We start from the raw sequence: 17952 nt of genomic DNA, 5'->3' as shown, positions 1-17952 counted from the left end.
TGCAGCACTGGATGAAAGATGCAAGGGTCTGTCAGGAGTCTAGAAACTCACTGACCTTTTATACACACACACTGATTACAAGCAAACAGATCACAGGTGAGGATCGTTACCTTTAGTAGCCATTCAAACCCGTTTGTTTCAACTTGTGTGCATTTTATCAGGCCAAAATCTCCAGGGTATGTAAACTTTTGATCAGGGTCATTTGGGTAGTTTCTGTTGTCATTATGATTTAAAAAGAGTAAACACATTTGTTTGACAATAAATGGCTTCACCCAACCACTAACCATGAGTGAAAAAAAAGTTTTTCTCTTATCATACATATTTTCTGAAAAATGGTCAAAAAATCACAAATGCTGCCAGGGTATGTAAACTTATGAGCACAACTGTAAATACCCTATATGTCACACTAACTTTATTTGTGAGCGTGCTATCTGCTGTCTTTGGATGGCATATCCAGTTGCTCGACCTAACGACCAACGAAGGAGGCTGCTCCTGTTGCTAGCTACCCCAACTACACTACCACAAAAGCAGCAACAGGCCTGCCAACGGAGGTTCTGGATCCGGCCAGGTCGGACCTCCATTGGCAGGCCCGTCGTTGCTTTCGTGGTAGTGTAGTTTGTCTTTCAGGTGTCTCTGCTGTTGAATTAGGTCGCGCTACTTTTTTGGATCGGGTTGTTTTTATTTTCCGCACTTCCCTATTCCGGTATTGACTCTGACTTCTGATTGGTTAAAATGGCCTTTCCGTTAGAAGTTACATCACCACCTACTGCTTTGGCATGTGTATCATATTTTTTTTATCACACCACTCGTGTGGATGAATTTTTTTTGGAAACAGGAGCCCGAAAAACTTCGGTTTCAGAATTGATTTTCGCCACAGCTCCCGCACTGAATTCCCTGTTAACTACAGAACTCCCATGTTGCTTTGCAAGCGTACTAGGCTGATAAGTAGAATTTAAGAAACCAATGTGTAATGTAATGCTAAATGACAATGATGATGTTGCACACTCTTGTACAGTAGGTGGCGGTATGCACCTTTAAATTGTTTGCAATCCGCCAACCGAGAGAAGAAGAAGAAAAAAATGCTTTGCAAGCTGTCATTCCGATTGAGACGTGTCTTACAGCTTTCAGTTTAGGCCCCGCCTACCAGGTTCAACTTTTTACTCGCAAAACTTTTTGACTTGCAAACGGAATAAATTGACTCGCAAACAAAACTTTAGGATTTGCAAACAAAACTTCTGGATTTGCATTTTTTAATCAATCACTTTTTACTTGCAATAAAACATTTTTTGATTGCAATATTGATACTTTTGCTCTCAAATCTTTTTTTTGATTGCAAAACCTACTTTGTTTGATTAAATAAATAAGAAACAAATGTAGCTCCATATTACCATATGTTAACAACACCAGAGTTGGAACCCTCAAGGTCTGCCAAACTAGATTGTCCGCCATATTGTATGCACAACATTTTCTATTTCATCTAATTTTTAAACAGCTGTCACCAAAATATTTGAATTGAAATTATTTGAATGTCTGAAATTGGCAGAATGATGTGAGATTTTTTTTTCCAGAGTTTTATCACAAACACTTTAACTGTTATTGATATCTCATTGCTTTTTGAAGATATTGACCAATGAACTTCAAGGGGGCATGGCTCAGCACATAACTTCACAACCTTTTGGTCAATCATCACAAATCTTGCAAGCAATGTCTTGAGAGGTACCGGGAACATATCCTGAAAGTTTCATTAAATTTGACCACTAGGTGGCACCACACATGCAAATAGATCACACTAGAAATCAGAAATTTATCAGTCAGGGTATGTTAAACAATTATGATAATGATGAAATTAAATCTTTTTGGAATTAGGCAATGGGGGGCGCCACAAGTTCCAAACAAGTACAATGGTCTTTCTCAAAATTTGGCAATAAATCAATGAGTGTTTGTTCAAACATCACCAAACTCAGTGGACTTGATTAAATAAGACATTTAAGCATGTCCCCAAAATGTTTCTGCTGTTGACCAACAGGAAGCGACAGAGTTTCCAAAGAAGAGCGTGGCCCGGTCGAGATCTGGACATAAATGAATGAGAATCTGTCTGATTGTCATAAAACCTGTTGTTTATCTTTAACACAAGTGTCCTACATTGTAAAGGGTCTCGATCTTACCCAGCTTTCAACTTCCATGCTGGCTTGAACCCCGGCATTCGCGCTTGCGGCAATATCTTCTTTTTTTATTTTTCTGTTTCCCTTTTTCAGAGATTTGTGCTCATGGCTCTTGTGTTTGTGCATGGCAAAAAAAGGTTTATTTGCTGCATAGAGTCACAGCTGTTCATCAGTGGTCTGTGGATTTTTGGGCTTGCCACTTACCACTATAGCACTTGGAGAATGCATCAGTGCCTTCAGCTCATTCAGGTCACTCTCAGCCTGAATAAAGAAAGGGAAGGGGCATAAAGAACACAAACCGGACTATGTTTCACAACTGGTCAACCTATTACTAGACAAACACTGACTAATGGAGCTTTCAAACACTGAAACAATCTTATGTTGGCACATTAGACTTCTTCTACTTCTCTGAGTCTGGATATGCATTTCAGATAACTTGAATCTACCTTGTCCCATTCTCCTTCCATGACATGATTGCGGAACTTGGTGGCAGAGGGGTGCTCCAGTCTGCAGCCAGACTCCTGCATCAGGAGGTCCACCGTCTGGCTGTAAACAATGTGCACAGCATAAGAAAAATCTATTAACATAATAATAATAATAATAATAATAATAATAATAATAATAATAATAATAATAATAATAATAATGATGACCTAGGAATGCCTCATTATCAATTTTTAATACAATGACTGGAACTAGAACATGTAGAGTCTTGTTATGTGACCAAGCAGTGATAAGCAGTGATAAAGAAAGGAGAAAAACGAAAATGTATTATGCTTTTCACTAATTATCTATGACATAACATTTACCAACAACAACCTTGATATTCACTATTCAAGTCACTTATCAAGCAACAGTGATAATCATTCTAATTCTTCTCTGGTTGCAGCTTCTCCAGTGTAACCAATGTAATCTTGTACTTGGTTCACCGATACTCCATTCTATTTACATTTTGTTCATATTCCTTGTATGTAGGGCTGGACGGTATGACAAAATTTTCACTTCACGTTTTTTTTAAAAATCATATCGCTTTCACGGTATTTTGCTCGGGTTCGGCCCACTTGACATGCTGTTGTGTTATGCTATGACCTATTCAAGTGTTGAAATTTGTTATTTACGTGACAACGCCTGAACACAACACAGGCTCCGCTCCATTAGTGCTATGCTCTGTTATAATTGTCTCGGACTCTGGTCGGCTACGGTCAGGAAAATGCGGCCCGAGCCGCGCTCTAGTGTGTGTGTGTGGGTATGTGTGTGTGCGTGCATCGGGGCGAAACTCCACCGTGCGCGATACAGAGAGCAGAGGAGAATTGTAAACGGCAATGCACCGCTGCTAGTTGCATACAGGGGAAACACTGCTCTTTTTGATACGAGTTCTTCTTCAACAACGTGTACAGTTGCTTCGCTTTCAGGACTCTCTCCGGCAGCCATTCTCACCTCTAAACTTTTCTCTATGCTCTCACTCTCGCCAGCTCTAGCACGCCTCTGGTGTGCAGCAGTGAAATGGGTCCCTGCTGAAACACTTTCCCGCCGCGCACGTTCTGGGCGTTGTTTGGGCTATTCACCGGTATTGCGGTATATGAAAAATTCATATCATAACGAAAATAAATACCGGTTTTCAGTATGAACCGGTATACCACACAGCCCTACTTGTATGTACCTGTTACTGTGTGTATGTTTTTTTATTGTGTACAGCACTATTGCGTAACATGCTAATTAAGTGATCTTAAACTAGGCTAATGGAGTATGCCAGGCCCCAAGAAGTGGGGCCATTCTGACATAGTGTCCAAACCGTGTAACTACAGCTTCCCAGACCAAAATATGATGCCATTGAGCCCAAAAAGACTCATTCCTATACACTTGCATTGGGAAAGAGACGTCTATACATCAGTGGATACATTTTTTTTAAGCATCACAATCCCCACAAAATGACTCCATTCTCCTTCGGGATTTGATTCATTTTGACTGATAGCATTTTGAAAGTCTAGAGGAGCCGTACGAGTCAATTATTTTGTCCCATTTCAGGTTAGTGCAGTGCTACATCAGAGGTAGCTCTCAACTGGCAGAAGTCTTACTCTTTGGGCCCAATAATGCAGAGGATCCAGGTAATTTTTAGGGATGCACCGATTTATCAGCTGAACACTGGTATCGGCAGATATTTGCCTTGTTGACTGCCATCGGCCTATCAGCAAATAAGACGACATTCACCGATGGCAGTTGCTGATGTTTTTCTGTTGCGTCACATCAGTTTTGCGCAGGCTAAAAAGCAGGGCTCCACACTAACAGCCACAAAATTAAATTGATGAGCAGGTACATGAGGAATACAGTGGCTGTTTGGCAACTGGGCTCAGTGATCTCACTGTTGTGTGACAAGACAGCGACAAGAACTGCAACAAATCTGTGTTACAATCAAAAGAACAGCTAGTTAGCCAGCATTAGCTGTTTGCTTCTAGCAGCCGGTGGCCGCAACTAACAGCTCATGGAGGTTGCACTGAGTAACATTATGATGCATTTAAGCTCTATTCAGTAAAAATTAGTGTTAGGTGATGGTTAATCATAATGTTCTCATGATGTGTTCAGTGTAATCTTGTATAATGTAGTTTTTGGCAAGAAGAAAAATTGAAGGAGAAATTTGTTGATGTTCTTACAGCAAAATAAAATATATATTAGAGAGGTAATTATGATATATGCAGTAAAAAGCCTTTTGAAGCAGTTTTCTTAAGGATGTTTTTCATTTAAAAAGTTATATTAAAGATTGTTTCATAAACTTCTATGACTGAATTTGTGCTGATTCAAAGGTAGTGTAATGAGGAACTTCATTACTTAAAAAACAGTTCGGTTATTTTATTTTAGTGTAGATTTCTTTGTTTCCCTGGAACAAAAGGGGGAATAAATAACAATAAAAACAAAATAAACAACAATATAAAAACATAGGTATTGGCTTCATGCACCACTAAGCAACTCTCATAGGCAAAAATAGGGCCCCGCCTCCAACACTGTATCCAGGTCTCTTTATACATCCAAGCGTCATGCACCACTGAGCAACTTTCATAGAAATGACTTTGTATCTGGTTCGCATGCAGGGTTTTCCACACATTCATTTATTTTTGGTGGCCTGCCATGATTAAAAAAATTCTGCAGCCACAAATAACTTTTTTATTTTTGGAGCTGGACCATTCATTAGGAGTGTTACTGAAATATATATGTTGCTCTGTTATTTACAGCACCACACTATCGTGAGTATTTGTTGCTCAAGGAGTTTTTTTGTTAAAGGTTGCAGATATTTTTTTGAACTGCACTGAAAGTAACTTCGTTGATGAACTGACCGTTGTTGATGAACTGAACTTTGATGAACTGAATTTGATTTTTTTTTTTTTTTTTGATTCTTTGAACATTTGAAAGAGACTGAGTAAAAGGAAAAACCCGAAGTGGAATTTTGTGTTGGCTTGTTCTTTGTGTGGTGAACTTTGAGAATTGTTTATTTTTGCCGGTGTTTGAAATATACACTCATATTAGGTTTGAAAATTATTTGTGTTGTGGTTTTCACGTTCATTCAATGTAAGGGTGTTCATTTTAAGTGTTCATCCTTGTGTGACGTTTTCAAACAAATAGACAAACTGACTGACTAATCTTAAATGCCAGGAGAGAAACCTGGCTGGCACCCCGAAACAGATTTCAAAAGAAAGGAAATCAAGTCAAACCGTCACACTCTGTAAACTCAAAATGTCATTCTTCAGTATCACTGTCATCTTCTTTTTTTTTTTAAAGATATTTTTTTGGGCATTTTTTGCCTTTAATGGACAGGACAGGTAAGTGTGAAAGGGGGTGAGAGAGAGGGGATGACATGCAACAAAGGGCCACAGGCTGGACCCGAACCCAGGCCGCCACGGCAACAGCCCTGCACATGGGGCGCCCGCTCCACCACCAAGCCACCGACGCCCCATTATCACTGTCAACTTAATACTGGTTTTCAGATCTTGGGTCCTCACTGTTCTCACATCGTAAGTCTATTGTTCTACAGAAACACCTTTATGTTCAACAATATCCTTTGTACCAGGGGCGGAAATCCCGGGGGGGGACAGGGGGGGCATGACCCCCCCCTCAAGTAAAGCTGTCCCCCCCAGAATAATTTGAGACACAATTAATAATTTTTGAACAATGCAGTAGTATTTATTGAAAGCACAATGTAAGCGGTGCTCATTATAATCGCGCAATAATGTGCTATTTAAATCTTAAAAGATTTAGTCCCCCCCCTCCCATTCCTAGTAGTGGTATATCCCACACTCTTTTCAACAGGTGGGGCTAGCAGCCGTTAGTAGCTACTTGGCAGCAGTAGCAGCGTGTGGCTGGACCCGGCTGCCCACATCGCGCATCGCAGGATGAGATGTACACTCACACAGACACAGTTTAACTTACACAAGTTACAACACATCCCATTTACTGTTACAACAAGCCCCAGGCCCAGGCTGATAATATAAACTGTCTGCAACATTTCTCCTGCATTGTTCAAAAGCCTACTCAATTACGAGTGCTGCTAAGCTAAAAGCTAATGATTAAGCTCAGAGTTTAGTGACAGTCAGAGAGGACAGAAGAGAAAGAAGAGGGAGAGGACAGGACAAGAGCAGTCAGTGGCGGAGCGGCTCGTAGCTAATGGTACCTGTCTGTAGGCTCTCCACCTGTCAGTGAGATAAACATGAAAGACGTGCAGTTTAACCGACGAGGGGCGGTCATTACGAGCAACTATTACACACGGTTGTGAGGTGCGCAGCGGCAGATCTCACAGCACACTGTTTATAAACCAGTGTACCAGTTTAATTGCAGGATATGTTTAGTTGTTAAGCCATTTCTCATAAGTATTTGATTTCAATCATTTTGTTTTAAATCTGGACATGTGCAGGTGGACTCAGCCAGTGCTAAGAAAGGTCCTATGCCTGCCTGTTGGAGAGATAGAGAGAAGATTAAAGCATCAAATTGCGGTAAAAGATGCTGTATAAAAGACAGGCTACAACTTTTTTTCCTTGTCCCCCCTTGGAATTATTCTCTAAAATTTTTACTGTTTATTGTCCCCCCCAACTATGAAATGGGATTTTCGCCCCTGCTTTGTACTGCCATCTCTTTGTACATCCTAAGGAGCTGGTGTTACATCAGTGGTAGTTGTCTCAACTGGACTTTGTCATCCATGTAGCCATTTTGCAGGATTCAAAGTTACTTGCTGCTGAACGCTTGCATGGCTCCAAACTCAAGCTTGCAGTAGTTCCCATCAATAAGCTGTTTCAGGGCATTCTCTGCAGGTGATAGCTTGTTATTCTCTGCCGCATACTTGCGTTTCTGTTGTTCCTCCATTTCTCTAAAATTATCAGAAAGCATCCTCAGAGCTTCAATGATGTCATTCTCAGCTTTGAGGAAGATCTTGAAACATGTTGCGTTATGCCTAGTTAACACTACCACAACTTAAGCCCTGATTTGCCACTAGCATATAGTTGGTGGAGCTCCCTAACAGAGGCCCCAGATAAGATGAAAATCAGTGTTGGCTTTGCACTTGCAAAATTGGTGTGTGAACACTAACTGTACAAAGATGCGAGGCGAGAAGTTGCCAATGCAATGCAGATGCACTCCAGATATCTAGCATGCTGAATATCTGGACCTCAGGAATTCTGTCAGCGAGCTACAGCCAATGAGAGTGCAAGACACAGGTTGAGAACAGAGACAAAAACTGAGCCCTGCAGTTGTGTTTAAAGTATGTTTGTGTGTTTGAGAGGGACAGAGAAAGAGAGCAGAGACCATTGATAAATCCAGATGGCTCACTTCCCCTCTGTGTCACGTGGGTTTCGCCACTGCCCTGCCCCTTTAGGAGACTAGCGCTGGTCCTGAGTCTTTTCATTCCAAGGGGAAAAGTGAACGTGAGTACAGATTATGACCTATTCTCTCATCTCATAGTCACTGAAGTAAGTCTTTCTCACGAGCCCTAACCCTTCTAAACATACTGACACAAACAGCATTTTTCATACTGACAAATCAGGAGGAAATTAACTTTGATCAAGACATGTCTCTCTTTAAGCAACACACTCACAAGACATCTGGCAACAACTAACGCAATCTCTTACTCAATTGGCATCACACATTAAGCTAAGCTAAAAATGAGCAGCAAAATAAGGAACAAACATAAAATTTATCTTGTGTTGTATTGTTTTGAATCTACTGTCATCTATCCACACGATGTTCACTACACTTCAAAATGAGCTGGGGTTATGTGGGGGAGAGACGGCCACTATTGCATACAATGTATAATAACCTGTAATGTTTATAGGGCTAAGCAATAAATCGATTTTATCGATTAATTCGAATTTGTAGTTTAGGTCGATTTGTTTTAATGAAAATCGAGTTTCTATTTAACATCCGCCACCGCCGCTCCCCGCTGGGCTCCCGTAGTTCAGAGTGGATTCACCATATATACTGTGGAAAAGCCGGGATTTATTCACATGCTGAAAGTTTTGGACCCCAGGTATGTGCTTATGATTTAAATCGTGAATCGGATTTGTTGTGAAAAAATCGGAGATTTTGTTTTTAGGCCATATCGCCAAGCACTAAATGTTTGTTATTAATTTATCTTTAATAACCCTTGATATTTGTAAGCACCATGAGTGGACATGTGCATTACAAGACATAGGCCTATTCATCAGGGTTTCCTCCTGGTGAACGATCTTAGAGTGTGTAACCTCTCTGTTGCCAGTCAGTCATGTAGTATGAAAACCACAATGACTTCAAGACTTGGGATTACAAGACAACAAGTTGTGTAGAGTGAACAGTACATCAATTGGAAGACTTTGAAAGTTGTCGAGGTGTGAACTTAGCTTTAAGAGAGAGTGCACCCAAAAATGAAAATTCAGCTATTATCTACTCACCCATATGCCGAGGGAGGCACAGATGAAGTTTTAGAGTCCTCACATCCCTTGCGGAGATCCCAGGGGAGAGGGGGTAGCAACACAACTCCACCTAATGGAGGCTTACGGCGCCCCAGATTCAAACGTCCAAAAACACATAATTGAAACCACAAAATATCTCCATACTGCTCGTCCATAGTGATCCAAGTGTTCTGAAGCCCCGACATAAAAAGTTGTTTGGAAAAACGTAATTTGAACTCTGTTTTTAGCCTCATTGTAGCCTGTAGCTCTAACTGCCTCTCTGTGCACCGCGCTCACATGTGCACGCTTGCGCGCAAGACCAGCTAAAACACGTGAACACACGTGAACACACGTGAACGCGGTGCCCATGTCTCACAGTCTTTTTTTTAACTTAGTGTTTATTTAGAATCCAGCAACCTATACAATCATTTTCAAAATTTCCATACAGTTTTTTCTATTTTTACAGCTGTGTCTATGTGTCTTAGCAGCAAACAAAATGCATTAAAATACACCAAACGCATCCTAGCTTAAAGCATTGGTTTTGCAATGGAACAAAGGTATAAGTTCAGAAACGGAAATGTTGGATGATAAAGACTAAAGGAAGAAGGAAAAGAGAAAAAAATAGATACGTTTAAAACAAAACGGGAAAGGACAAGGGGGGGGTGGTAAGTGAGGGGAGTTGTGTGTGTGTGCAAACAGTGGTATGAGTGTATGTATACGCATCAGGGGTAAGTCAGGTGGGGAAGACAACAATACAAATATGCTGTAAAGTATGTAGGCGGATTTCAATCACTTCACTATGTTAGTATGGCGATAGCAGGGGCCCATCTTTTGATAAATATTTTTTTTTAGAGTCTCAAGGAGTATAATATCTGTTCCATCTGGTAAATTTCCCATACCTTATCAATCCACATATATGTCGGGGGGGTCAGGTTTTAACCACTTAATTGTGATGCATTTAAGTGCTGCTATTGTCAATATTTGTAAAAGTTTTTTTTTTGCTCTCCCCTTGATACCCTCTAGTGTTAAGCCCAATATTGCTATCCTTGAATCTTTTATGAGGTTTTGGTAAAATATTCTCTTAAGCGCCTCAAAAATCTCTTCCCAAAATGTTCTTAACCTAGTGCATGTCCAAAATATGTGGGTATGGTTGCCAATCTGTGTACCACAGTTTCTCCAACATTTATTCGAGTATGTTGAGCCACTATTTCATGGTGTCCAAAAAAATCTCATTACCACCTTCCAACTAAACTTCCTCCAAGTATTTGAGTTGGTTACCAAGTGTGCGCCAATACACCCTCCCATTTGTCCTGTGGTATGTCTGTACCCATTTCAGTTTCCCATCTCCTTTTTATCTGTAGTGTATTATTGAGAGTCATGCTTGAAAATATCTAATAAAAATGAACTTCAACTTTCTTGCCCCCATTTTCTGTTTGTATTTTTATCAAGAACTCCTCAATTGGGGTGGGCTCCAAAACTTTATTCCAGTCTTTATGTTTTGTTAGAAAACTCCTTAATTGTAAATATCTAAAAAAGTCTCCAGTTTTAGGAAGCCTGTGTTCCTCCCTTAACTGTTCAAATGACTTAAGGCTGTTATCACAGAGTTTGTGTAGATTCATGAGTCCATGTTCTGCCAATTTTTTAAACCCTGAATCATTATGGGAGGGGGTAAAATCCTTTATACATCCAATGTTGGTTAGCGCTGATACTGCTTTAGGGGGTCTGCCCATTGGTCCGACAATCCATTGGTCCGACATCCCATTGTTCGGACCATATTAAACCCATTGTTCCGAAGTCCCGTTGTTCCGAAATCATCGTGATGCCCTGTGGTTAAGGTCTGGTTAGGTTTAGGCACAAAAAACACTTGGTTAGGGTTAGGAAAAGATAATGGTGTGGGTTAAAATGACAAAGAAAGTGGCAAACACATAAGCCGTGAGCCTGCTTCGTCTCAAGCCTTTCCCAGCTGACCCAGAGCCGGTCGCGGCGTGCCATCAAGGCAGAAATACGCCCACCAGGAGTCATTCAGCACCGCGGAGAGCTCCCCACACAACCCGAACCCCAGAGTTAACAACAGGAGGATATGGTGTTTCATTCTCTCCTCTCTATGACACATGTATCTCGACCAGTAGCCTACTTTTGTTGCGTTTGCTGATCCTCTATGGTACACAAATACAGTATAGCCTAGTATAATCACATATCGGAACAACAGGACGTCGGACTAATGGGATGTCGGACCAATGGGCTGTCAGACCAATGACATGGCGCCCTGCTTTAGGCAGTCCAAATAACAGTTTTATTTTCCTCCAAATTTTAATTGTGGCTCTGGTCCACACACCCATTTGAGTTTCTCTTATTCGGACATCTAGGAAAGGCAGAGTCTGTAGGGGCCATTCATATAGGTTTTTTCTATGTTGAGCCAACGTGTACAGGGAGAATACTGAATCCATGTTGTTAAAGGCTTTAACTGCGCAGCCCAAAAATAGTACCTAAAGTTTGGGAGTTCGAGCCCTCCATGTGGTTTAGAAAGCTGCAATGTTTTTAGTCTAATTCTTGGTCACCTTCCTTGCCATATAAATTTAGAGATAAGCCTTTTCAATTTATCAAATGTGGATTTAGGAATATCAATAGGTAACATCTGAAATGGATAAAGAAGCTTAGGCAACAGGTTCATACGTACACTTTCGAACAGAGATAGTGGGAGTGTCTACCATCGGTCCAAATCTTTGCTAATGTTTTGAATTATGCTTTTATAGTTTGCATCGTACAACTTTTCTAACGATGAGGGGATTTTAATTCCGAGATATTTTATCCCATCTGTTGGCCATTTGAATCCACTCTGAAGCTTGACTGTTTGTGGAATTTTACCCCATATGTCCATAGGCATTGTTTTGTCCACATTCACTCTGTAGCCAGAGAAGTACCCATATGAGGAAATGAGGTTCTTTAGGTATGGAATTGTTGTCGTCGGTTCGGCTAGCTATAAAAAAACATAATTTGCATACAATAATGATTTATGTTGTTCTCCATTTATTGTCAACCCCTTTTTGTTGCTGTCGTCTCTAATAAGCTGTTGTTGCACTCTTGAAAAGACAGGACTCCTTCTTACCTTTGGCAACTTTATTCTCCCCGGTGCTGCGTTACTTTTTTTTTTGATGATATAAAGCAGACTAAAACACGAAATATCTGGATAATGGATGAACAAAATTAAAGTGCATTTTCATGTAACTGCTATATCTGTTATATCTCCATGAAATATATAGTCACATATTTCTAGATCGCAACACCCTCCCCCACTAAAAAAAAAAATGTTGCCTAACATTTTCTTTTCTATATTATGATAACCACAATTAACAACAATAGAATACTTGGTGGAAGGTAAATAAACAGGTTCGGTGAGTATTTCAACACACATTACACATTATAGGGTTAGGTTGTTCACTTCTCTTAGTGTCTCTATTTCTTTTTTTTTTTTATAAATTCCCATGGCAATAATACAAGACTAAGTGTCCACAGTCCATTAGTATTGAAGGGTGAATCGTCATACATCTGACATTATGTCGTTAATGTACATATTTCAATGCCATGCATTCAACTAGTCTATCCAAATGAGTGTACCCACTATTAATTTTTATCATAGTCACACTGTACTACTCTATTGTCCTAACTTCAATCATGTGTTCATATAGTAACCCATCTCTGTGCTCATTTTTTACTCAAATGAATGTTCAGATTGCCTGTTTCTATGTTACAGTAATATGTGCTTTTAATACTGGTAGTAACACTACAACATCTCCATGAACTAAAATCTTATTAAAGGCCACAATATTAACTAGCCAGTTTAACTTATTCAATTGTCTGTGCCCCCCTCTTTTATATTCTACCCACTCTTATAAAAAGATACATGGGTGATGATCTGGTAGAGAGATCATGGCTGATTCTTGAGGGGTTTCTCACACTGACGGCACAGGTCTTCAGCAGCTGAAAGGTTGGTTGACCAAGCTGATCGTATGTGTAGATGCGCTTGGCCTGCCGGGCTCTCTTTGGTCTCTCCCTCCAGGCTCCAGCATCCCTCTGCTCATCCTCAGATTCAGAAGCAGGTGCATCATCCTGTTCCTCCATCCTGTGTCTCTCGTCTACTTGCTCTACTTCAGGGTTTTCCTCAGGTATGAGTGCCTCCTCGGGTCTCTCTCTTTGTGTCTCCATCCTTGGACAGAATTCTTGTGCTTCTGCGTTTAAGGGAGTATCAGCATGTCTCACTGATGTCCACACTTGATATTCCTCTTCACTGGAACTGTCTGTGTCTGTCAGGCGAGTATTGGCTTTTTGATTTCTCCTTGCTGTCCGCTTTGTTTTGTTTCCATTGTCTTTTTCTCTCAGGTTGGGTTCACTGACCTCTGGCTCTTCCACCAGGTAGGGACATGGTAACAGTAAGTTACGGTGTAATACTCTTTTTCTTCCTGTTCCATGTAATGGTTCAATCACGTACACTGGGCTTTCAGGACCTTTTCTTCCTTGAATGACATGAATCCTGTCCTCCCAATAGCTCCGTAACTTCCCAGGACCCCCCCTTGGTGTTAAGTTTCTCACCATTACGTGATCACCTGGCTCAAGTGTGGAACTCCATGCACGCCGGTTATAGTGTTCTTGTCCTCTTTTTGCACACTTTCTCATGTTTTGCATTGCCATGGCATAGGCGTCTTGCATAGCTTATCTCCACTTCTCTGCATAGCGAGTGTGTGACTGTCTCTCCTCGCCTCCTCTTTTTGGAAACATTAAGTCAACTGGCAGGGTGGGCTCGTGACCAAAGAGAAGGAAAAATGGAGAAAACCCAGTTGATTCGTGCACTGTTGAACTGTAGGCATGCACCACTTTATTTAGGTGTTCTTTCCACCTTGACTTCTGAGTCTCCTCAAGCGTGCGCAGCATACCCAGCAAAGTTCTGTTGAAGCGTTCTGCCGGATTCGCTTGGAGATGGTATGGAGAGGTGTGGGAATGGCGTATACCAGCGTAACTTTGGAGTTTGTGGAAGAGATTATTTTCAAACTCTCTTCCCTGGTCGTGATGGATCCTGGATGGGAAACCAAAGCGCGTGATGAAGTCATCAAAGAGTTTTTTGGCTGCAGTCTTCCCGGATTTGTCCTTTGTTGCATATGCCTGTGCATATTTAGTGAAATGATCCACCACCACGAGTATGTACTCCTCACCAGACGTCGCACTAGACTTTTTCGTCGCTGCTCATTTTGACCGACAGGGTCATAAAAATCCGGTCATAATCTATTTTTACCAGTCATTTTAATTTTCGTTTTTAAATGATAATAAAGATATTCAAAGACATTTAGTTTTCATTCGTTCGTATTTAATACATCCAACAAGCCGTGTTTAAATTATAAACACGGTATTTTCTCCTCACGTTCCACAGTGCGTGCTGTTGTTATTTTATTTTGAAAATTGGCCGGATTCTCTCGTCTTTTCTGTGTCCGACTTCCTGTTTGGTACGATCCGCTCTATCCAGCTTGACAGAAGCGCTCGCGGCTCACATGAAAAATAGACCAGACGCCGAACTGAAGCACTGCCTCCGCGGGCACTCCGCTCTGCTCAGCGGCCTGTATGGACAGTCAGATAGGTTAACATGGGCGCTGACTGAAAACTGCCTCCACTGCTGGGCGCCGTGCCTCGGTTCCACATCCGGTGTGTCCAAGGCGTTATGTCAACAACGCTACATGAAGCAGATGAATGACTTTTTCTCTGCAGTGTGAAAACGGCAGCCACTTAAACCACTAACTGTGCACTCTGCCACCAAGTGGTCAGGGGTGGTAATTGCAACCGGTCAAAATGACGGACAGCCTTCAGATTTTCCGGTCATTGTTGTAAAAAACCGGTCAATGACCGAGAATATCTGGTTAACGCGACCCCTGCTCCTCACCTCCCTTACTTTTCTCCAAGTGCAGATAATCAATTGAGATCATCTCAAATGGTGCAGATGTTTCAATGCTCTGGATTGGCGTCCTGGTTACTCTGTTGGGTTTTTTCCTTTTGACACAGAGACACACCTGTGTAATGTAGTGCTCCATTTCCTGTCTCATTTTGGGCCAGAAAAGGTGTTCTCTAGCAAGAGCAACCATTCGATCTGCACCCAAGTGTCCCATCTCTTTGTGCAGGTAAATGGTGGCCTTTAGGGACTCAGGAATAACCAGCTGCGTTCTGGACACTGTCTCTCTCCTAAGGATCCCATCTCCATCAATCTGCAGGCAGGGCCACTCTCTGATAAGCTGTCTGACAGCTTCATGCTCTGCCAGCTTCTGCTTATGTTTCAGGTGGGCATGTGTTCTTTTCAGGACTAAGACTCTGTTTATAGCTGGATCTGCATTTTGGGCAGCTCTGACCTCTTCCACTGTAAGAGTCTGGATCGGCTCAGAGATACTGCTCTCTTCTGGCAGTGCGTCTGTGTTGCAGGTGACAGCACAGATCCAATCAATTTCTCCTGTTCTTTCTTTGTCCAGAGCTTTTCCGATAGTTTCAATGACTTCCTGCTGGCATTCCTCTGTACATTCCTGCATGATTTCCTCCATGGGCTTTGGTCGCCGAGATAAGAAATCTGCGTCTCTGTTTGCTGATCCAGGCCTGTACTTGAGAGTGAAACTGTAATCCACTAGTTCTGCCACCCAACGGTTTCCAGTGGCATTGAGTTTTGCTGATTTAGTGACATATGTCAGTGGATTGTTGTCACTGTACACAGTAAAATGGGGTGCATAAAACAGGTAGTCACGAAAGCGTTCTGTTACGGCCCATTTTAGTGCCAGAAATTCCAGTTTGCCAGAGTGTAACTTGTAGTTCTTCTCTGCCGCTGTCAAAGTCCTGGACCCATATGCTATGACTCTGAGTGCTCCATCTTGTCGCTGGTACAAAACTGCACCCAGGCCCTCCTCTGAGGCATCCACATGCAGTATGAACGGTTTCTCCAAATCTGGATACGCCATGATGGGTGAGTTTGTCAGCTGACTCACTATTTTTTCCAGTATTTCTTGGTGGATTTCAGTCCAATGGACTGGGTGTGATGGTGGCAGCTGAGCAGATTGACGGCCAGCACCCTTTTTCTTCTGCTTGTGCTTTTGCACAGACTTTGGTTTTGTCAGCAGTTCATACAGAGGTTTGGCTGTTCTGGAGAAGTCTGGTATGTAAGGTCTGTAGTAACTGAGGAAACCCATTAGTTTTCTCAGTTCTCAGAGAGTGGTTGGTGTCTCGTGTCTCAGGGCTTGTACTGCTTCCACCTCCTTGGGATTCATTTTGTACCCCTCTGCAGAAATGATCCGGCCCACATAACAGACCTCACGTTTGAAAGAGTCACACTTCTGGTCTTCTTGGTCTTAACTTGATGCCACACTGCCTTTGTCGCTGCAGCACCCGCTTCACATCTTGGATGTGCTGTTCAAAACTGTGACTGAACACCAGCACATCGTCCAAATACAGGACACAAACTTCGTCTCTGAGGTCCCCCAGACAGCCCTCCATGTAGCGCTGAAAAGCTGCTGGTGCATTGGTGAGTCCGAAGGGGATTCTGACCCATTCATAAAGTCCCCATGGCGTTATGAATGCGGTGCAGGGTCTGCTTTTCTTGCTGATGAAGCCCTGGTGATAAGCCTTCCCCTGGTCCAACACTGTGAACCAGGAGTTGCCTCCCAGGTTTTCCAGGATCTCTTGTATCCTGGGAATCGGATGACGGTCTGGCAGTGTTTTCCCGTTCAGCAACCTGTAGTTGATGCACAAGCGAAGACTCCCGTCTTTCTTCTGACACAAACTACAGGTGAGGAGTATGAAGAGCAGGACTTCTGGATCCAGCCTCTGTTGAGTAAGTCCTGTATGTGTGTTTTTACTTCTTGGTAGAGGTGTTGAGGGATTGCATTGTATGTTTTTTGTACAGGGATGTCATCCTTTAGCTGTATGTCCATCTCCAGATCTTTGATGCAACCTGTGTCCCAGTCATCCTTTGCAAAAACATCACACTCCTCTTTGAGCATCTGCTGTACCTGCTGCTGTTGGTCCTCTGACAGCTGACTCAGGTCCACAGGTGGGTCCCAGGGCTCACCCTGTGGAACCTGGCTCGGTTGCTCCACTGGAGGTGTGGCACTGCTGTCTGGTGACTGAGGTTCATGACCCTCCATGGGTTTTGTCTCCAGTGGGTAGATTGCATCCACAACATGCAACCAGCCTAGTGTCGTGCGGCCACACAGTGTGATATCACTGTCAGTTAAGTTTTCAACAGTCACTGTTATTTTCCCGTTGTCCTCTTCAGGAAGCTGAATCAGCTGGTCTCTTATGGTTAGTCCTGTGGGCCATGGTGCATCCTGATTTGGCTCAAGCACCACATGTGACCCACACAGCACCCTCTTATTGAGCTGGCCACATTCCACTTCCATGACTTTGTTTTTTGGTATGGTGACAGGTCGTCTGCCCAGCCTGGCTATGTGGGGACTGTTTTCACGCTTTTGGCATTTTAACACAGACGAGACAGCTCTGGCAGTTTTGCATCGCACTTCCAGTGCCGAGCTTAGTCTCTGTACCATGTGACCAGGGGGGTTGCAGTCTTCAGATGTGTCGTTAGTCAGTGTCAGTTCTTCGACCACATTAAACCCAATGATGGGGCGTATGAGGTCATCGCTAGCAACCAGGATTGGGACCAGGACTGGTTTGTCACTCATTCCAGACCAGAGGTTGCGCTAGACTTTTTCGTCGCTGGTCATTTTGACCGACAGGGTCGTAAAAATCCGGTCATAATCTATTTTTACCGGTCATTTTAATTTTCGTTTTTAAATGATAATAAAGATATTCAAAGACATTTAGTTTTCATTCGTTCGTTTTTAATAAATCCAACAAGCGAGTTATAAAGTGTG

General features: G+C 42.2%; 1 protein-coding gene across 10 annotated transcripts in view; it reads right to left on the bottom strand.

Annotated features, from left to right (window-relative positions):
- The window catches only part of wdr26a (WD repeat domain 26a), a 175178-nt gene that overhangs the window by 124349 nt on the left and 32877 nt on the right, over positions 1-17952 (bottom strand). For all 10 annotated transcript variants that reach the window (XR_007570051.1, XR_007570049.1, XR_007570048.1 and 7 more), the window contains exons 2-3: positions 2609-2708; positions 2367-2423 (exon numbers count right to left, since the gene is read on the bottom strand). Coding sequence is in view for 5 of the 10 variants with exons in the window: in XM_050045794.1 (XP_049901751.1) it covers positions 2367-2423; positions 2609-2708 (157 nt within the window). In the remaining 5 variants the exon portion in view is untranslated. The remainder of the gene's footprint in view (positions 1-2366; positions 2424-2608; positions 2709-17952) is intronic.

This window comes from Epinephelus moara, chromosome 6, assembly GCF_006386435.1.
Source record: "Epinephelus moara isolate mb chromosome 6, YSFRI_EMoa_1.0, whole genome shotgun sequence".
NCBI lineage: Eukaryota > Metazoa > Chordata > Actinopteri > Perciformes > Serranidae > Epinephelus > Epinephelus moara.
The sequence above is the reverse complement of the archived record's forward strand: the minus strand, read 5'-3'. Positions and strand labels throughout refer to the sequence as shown.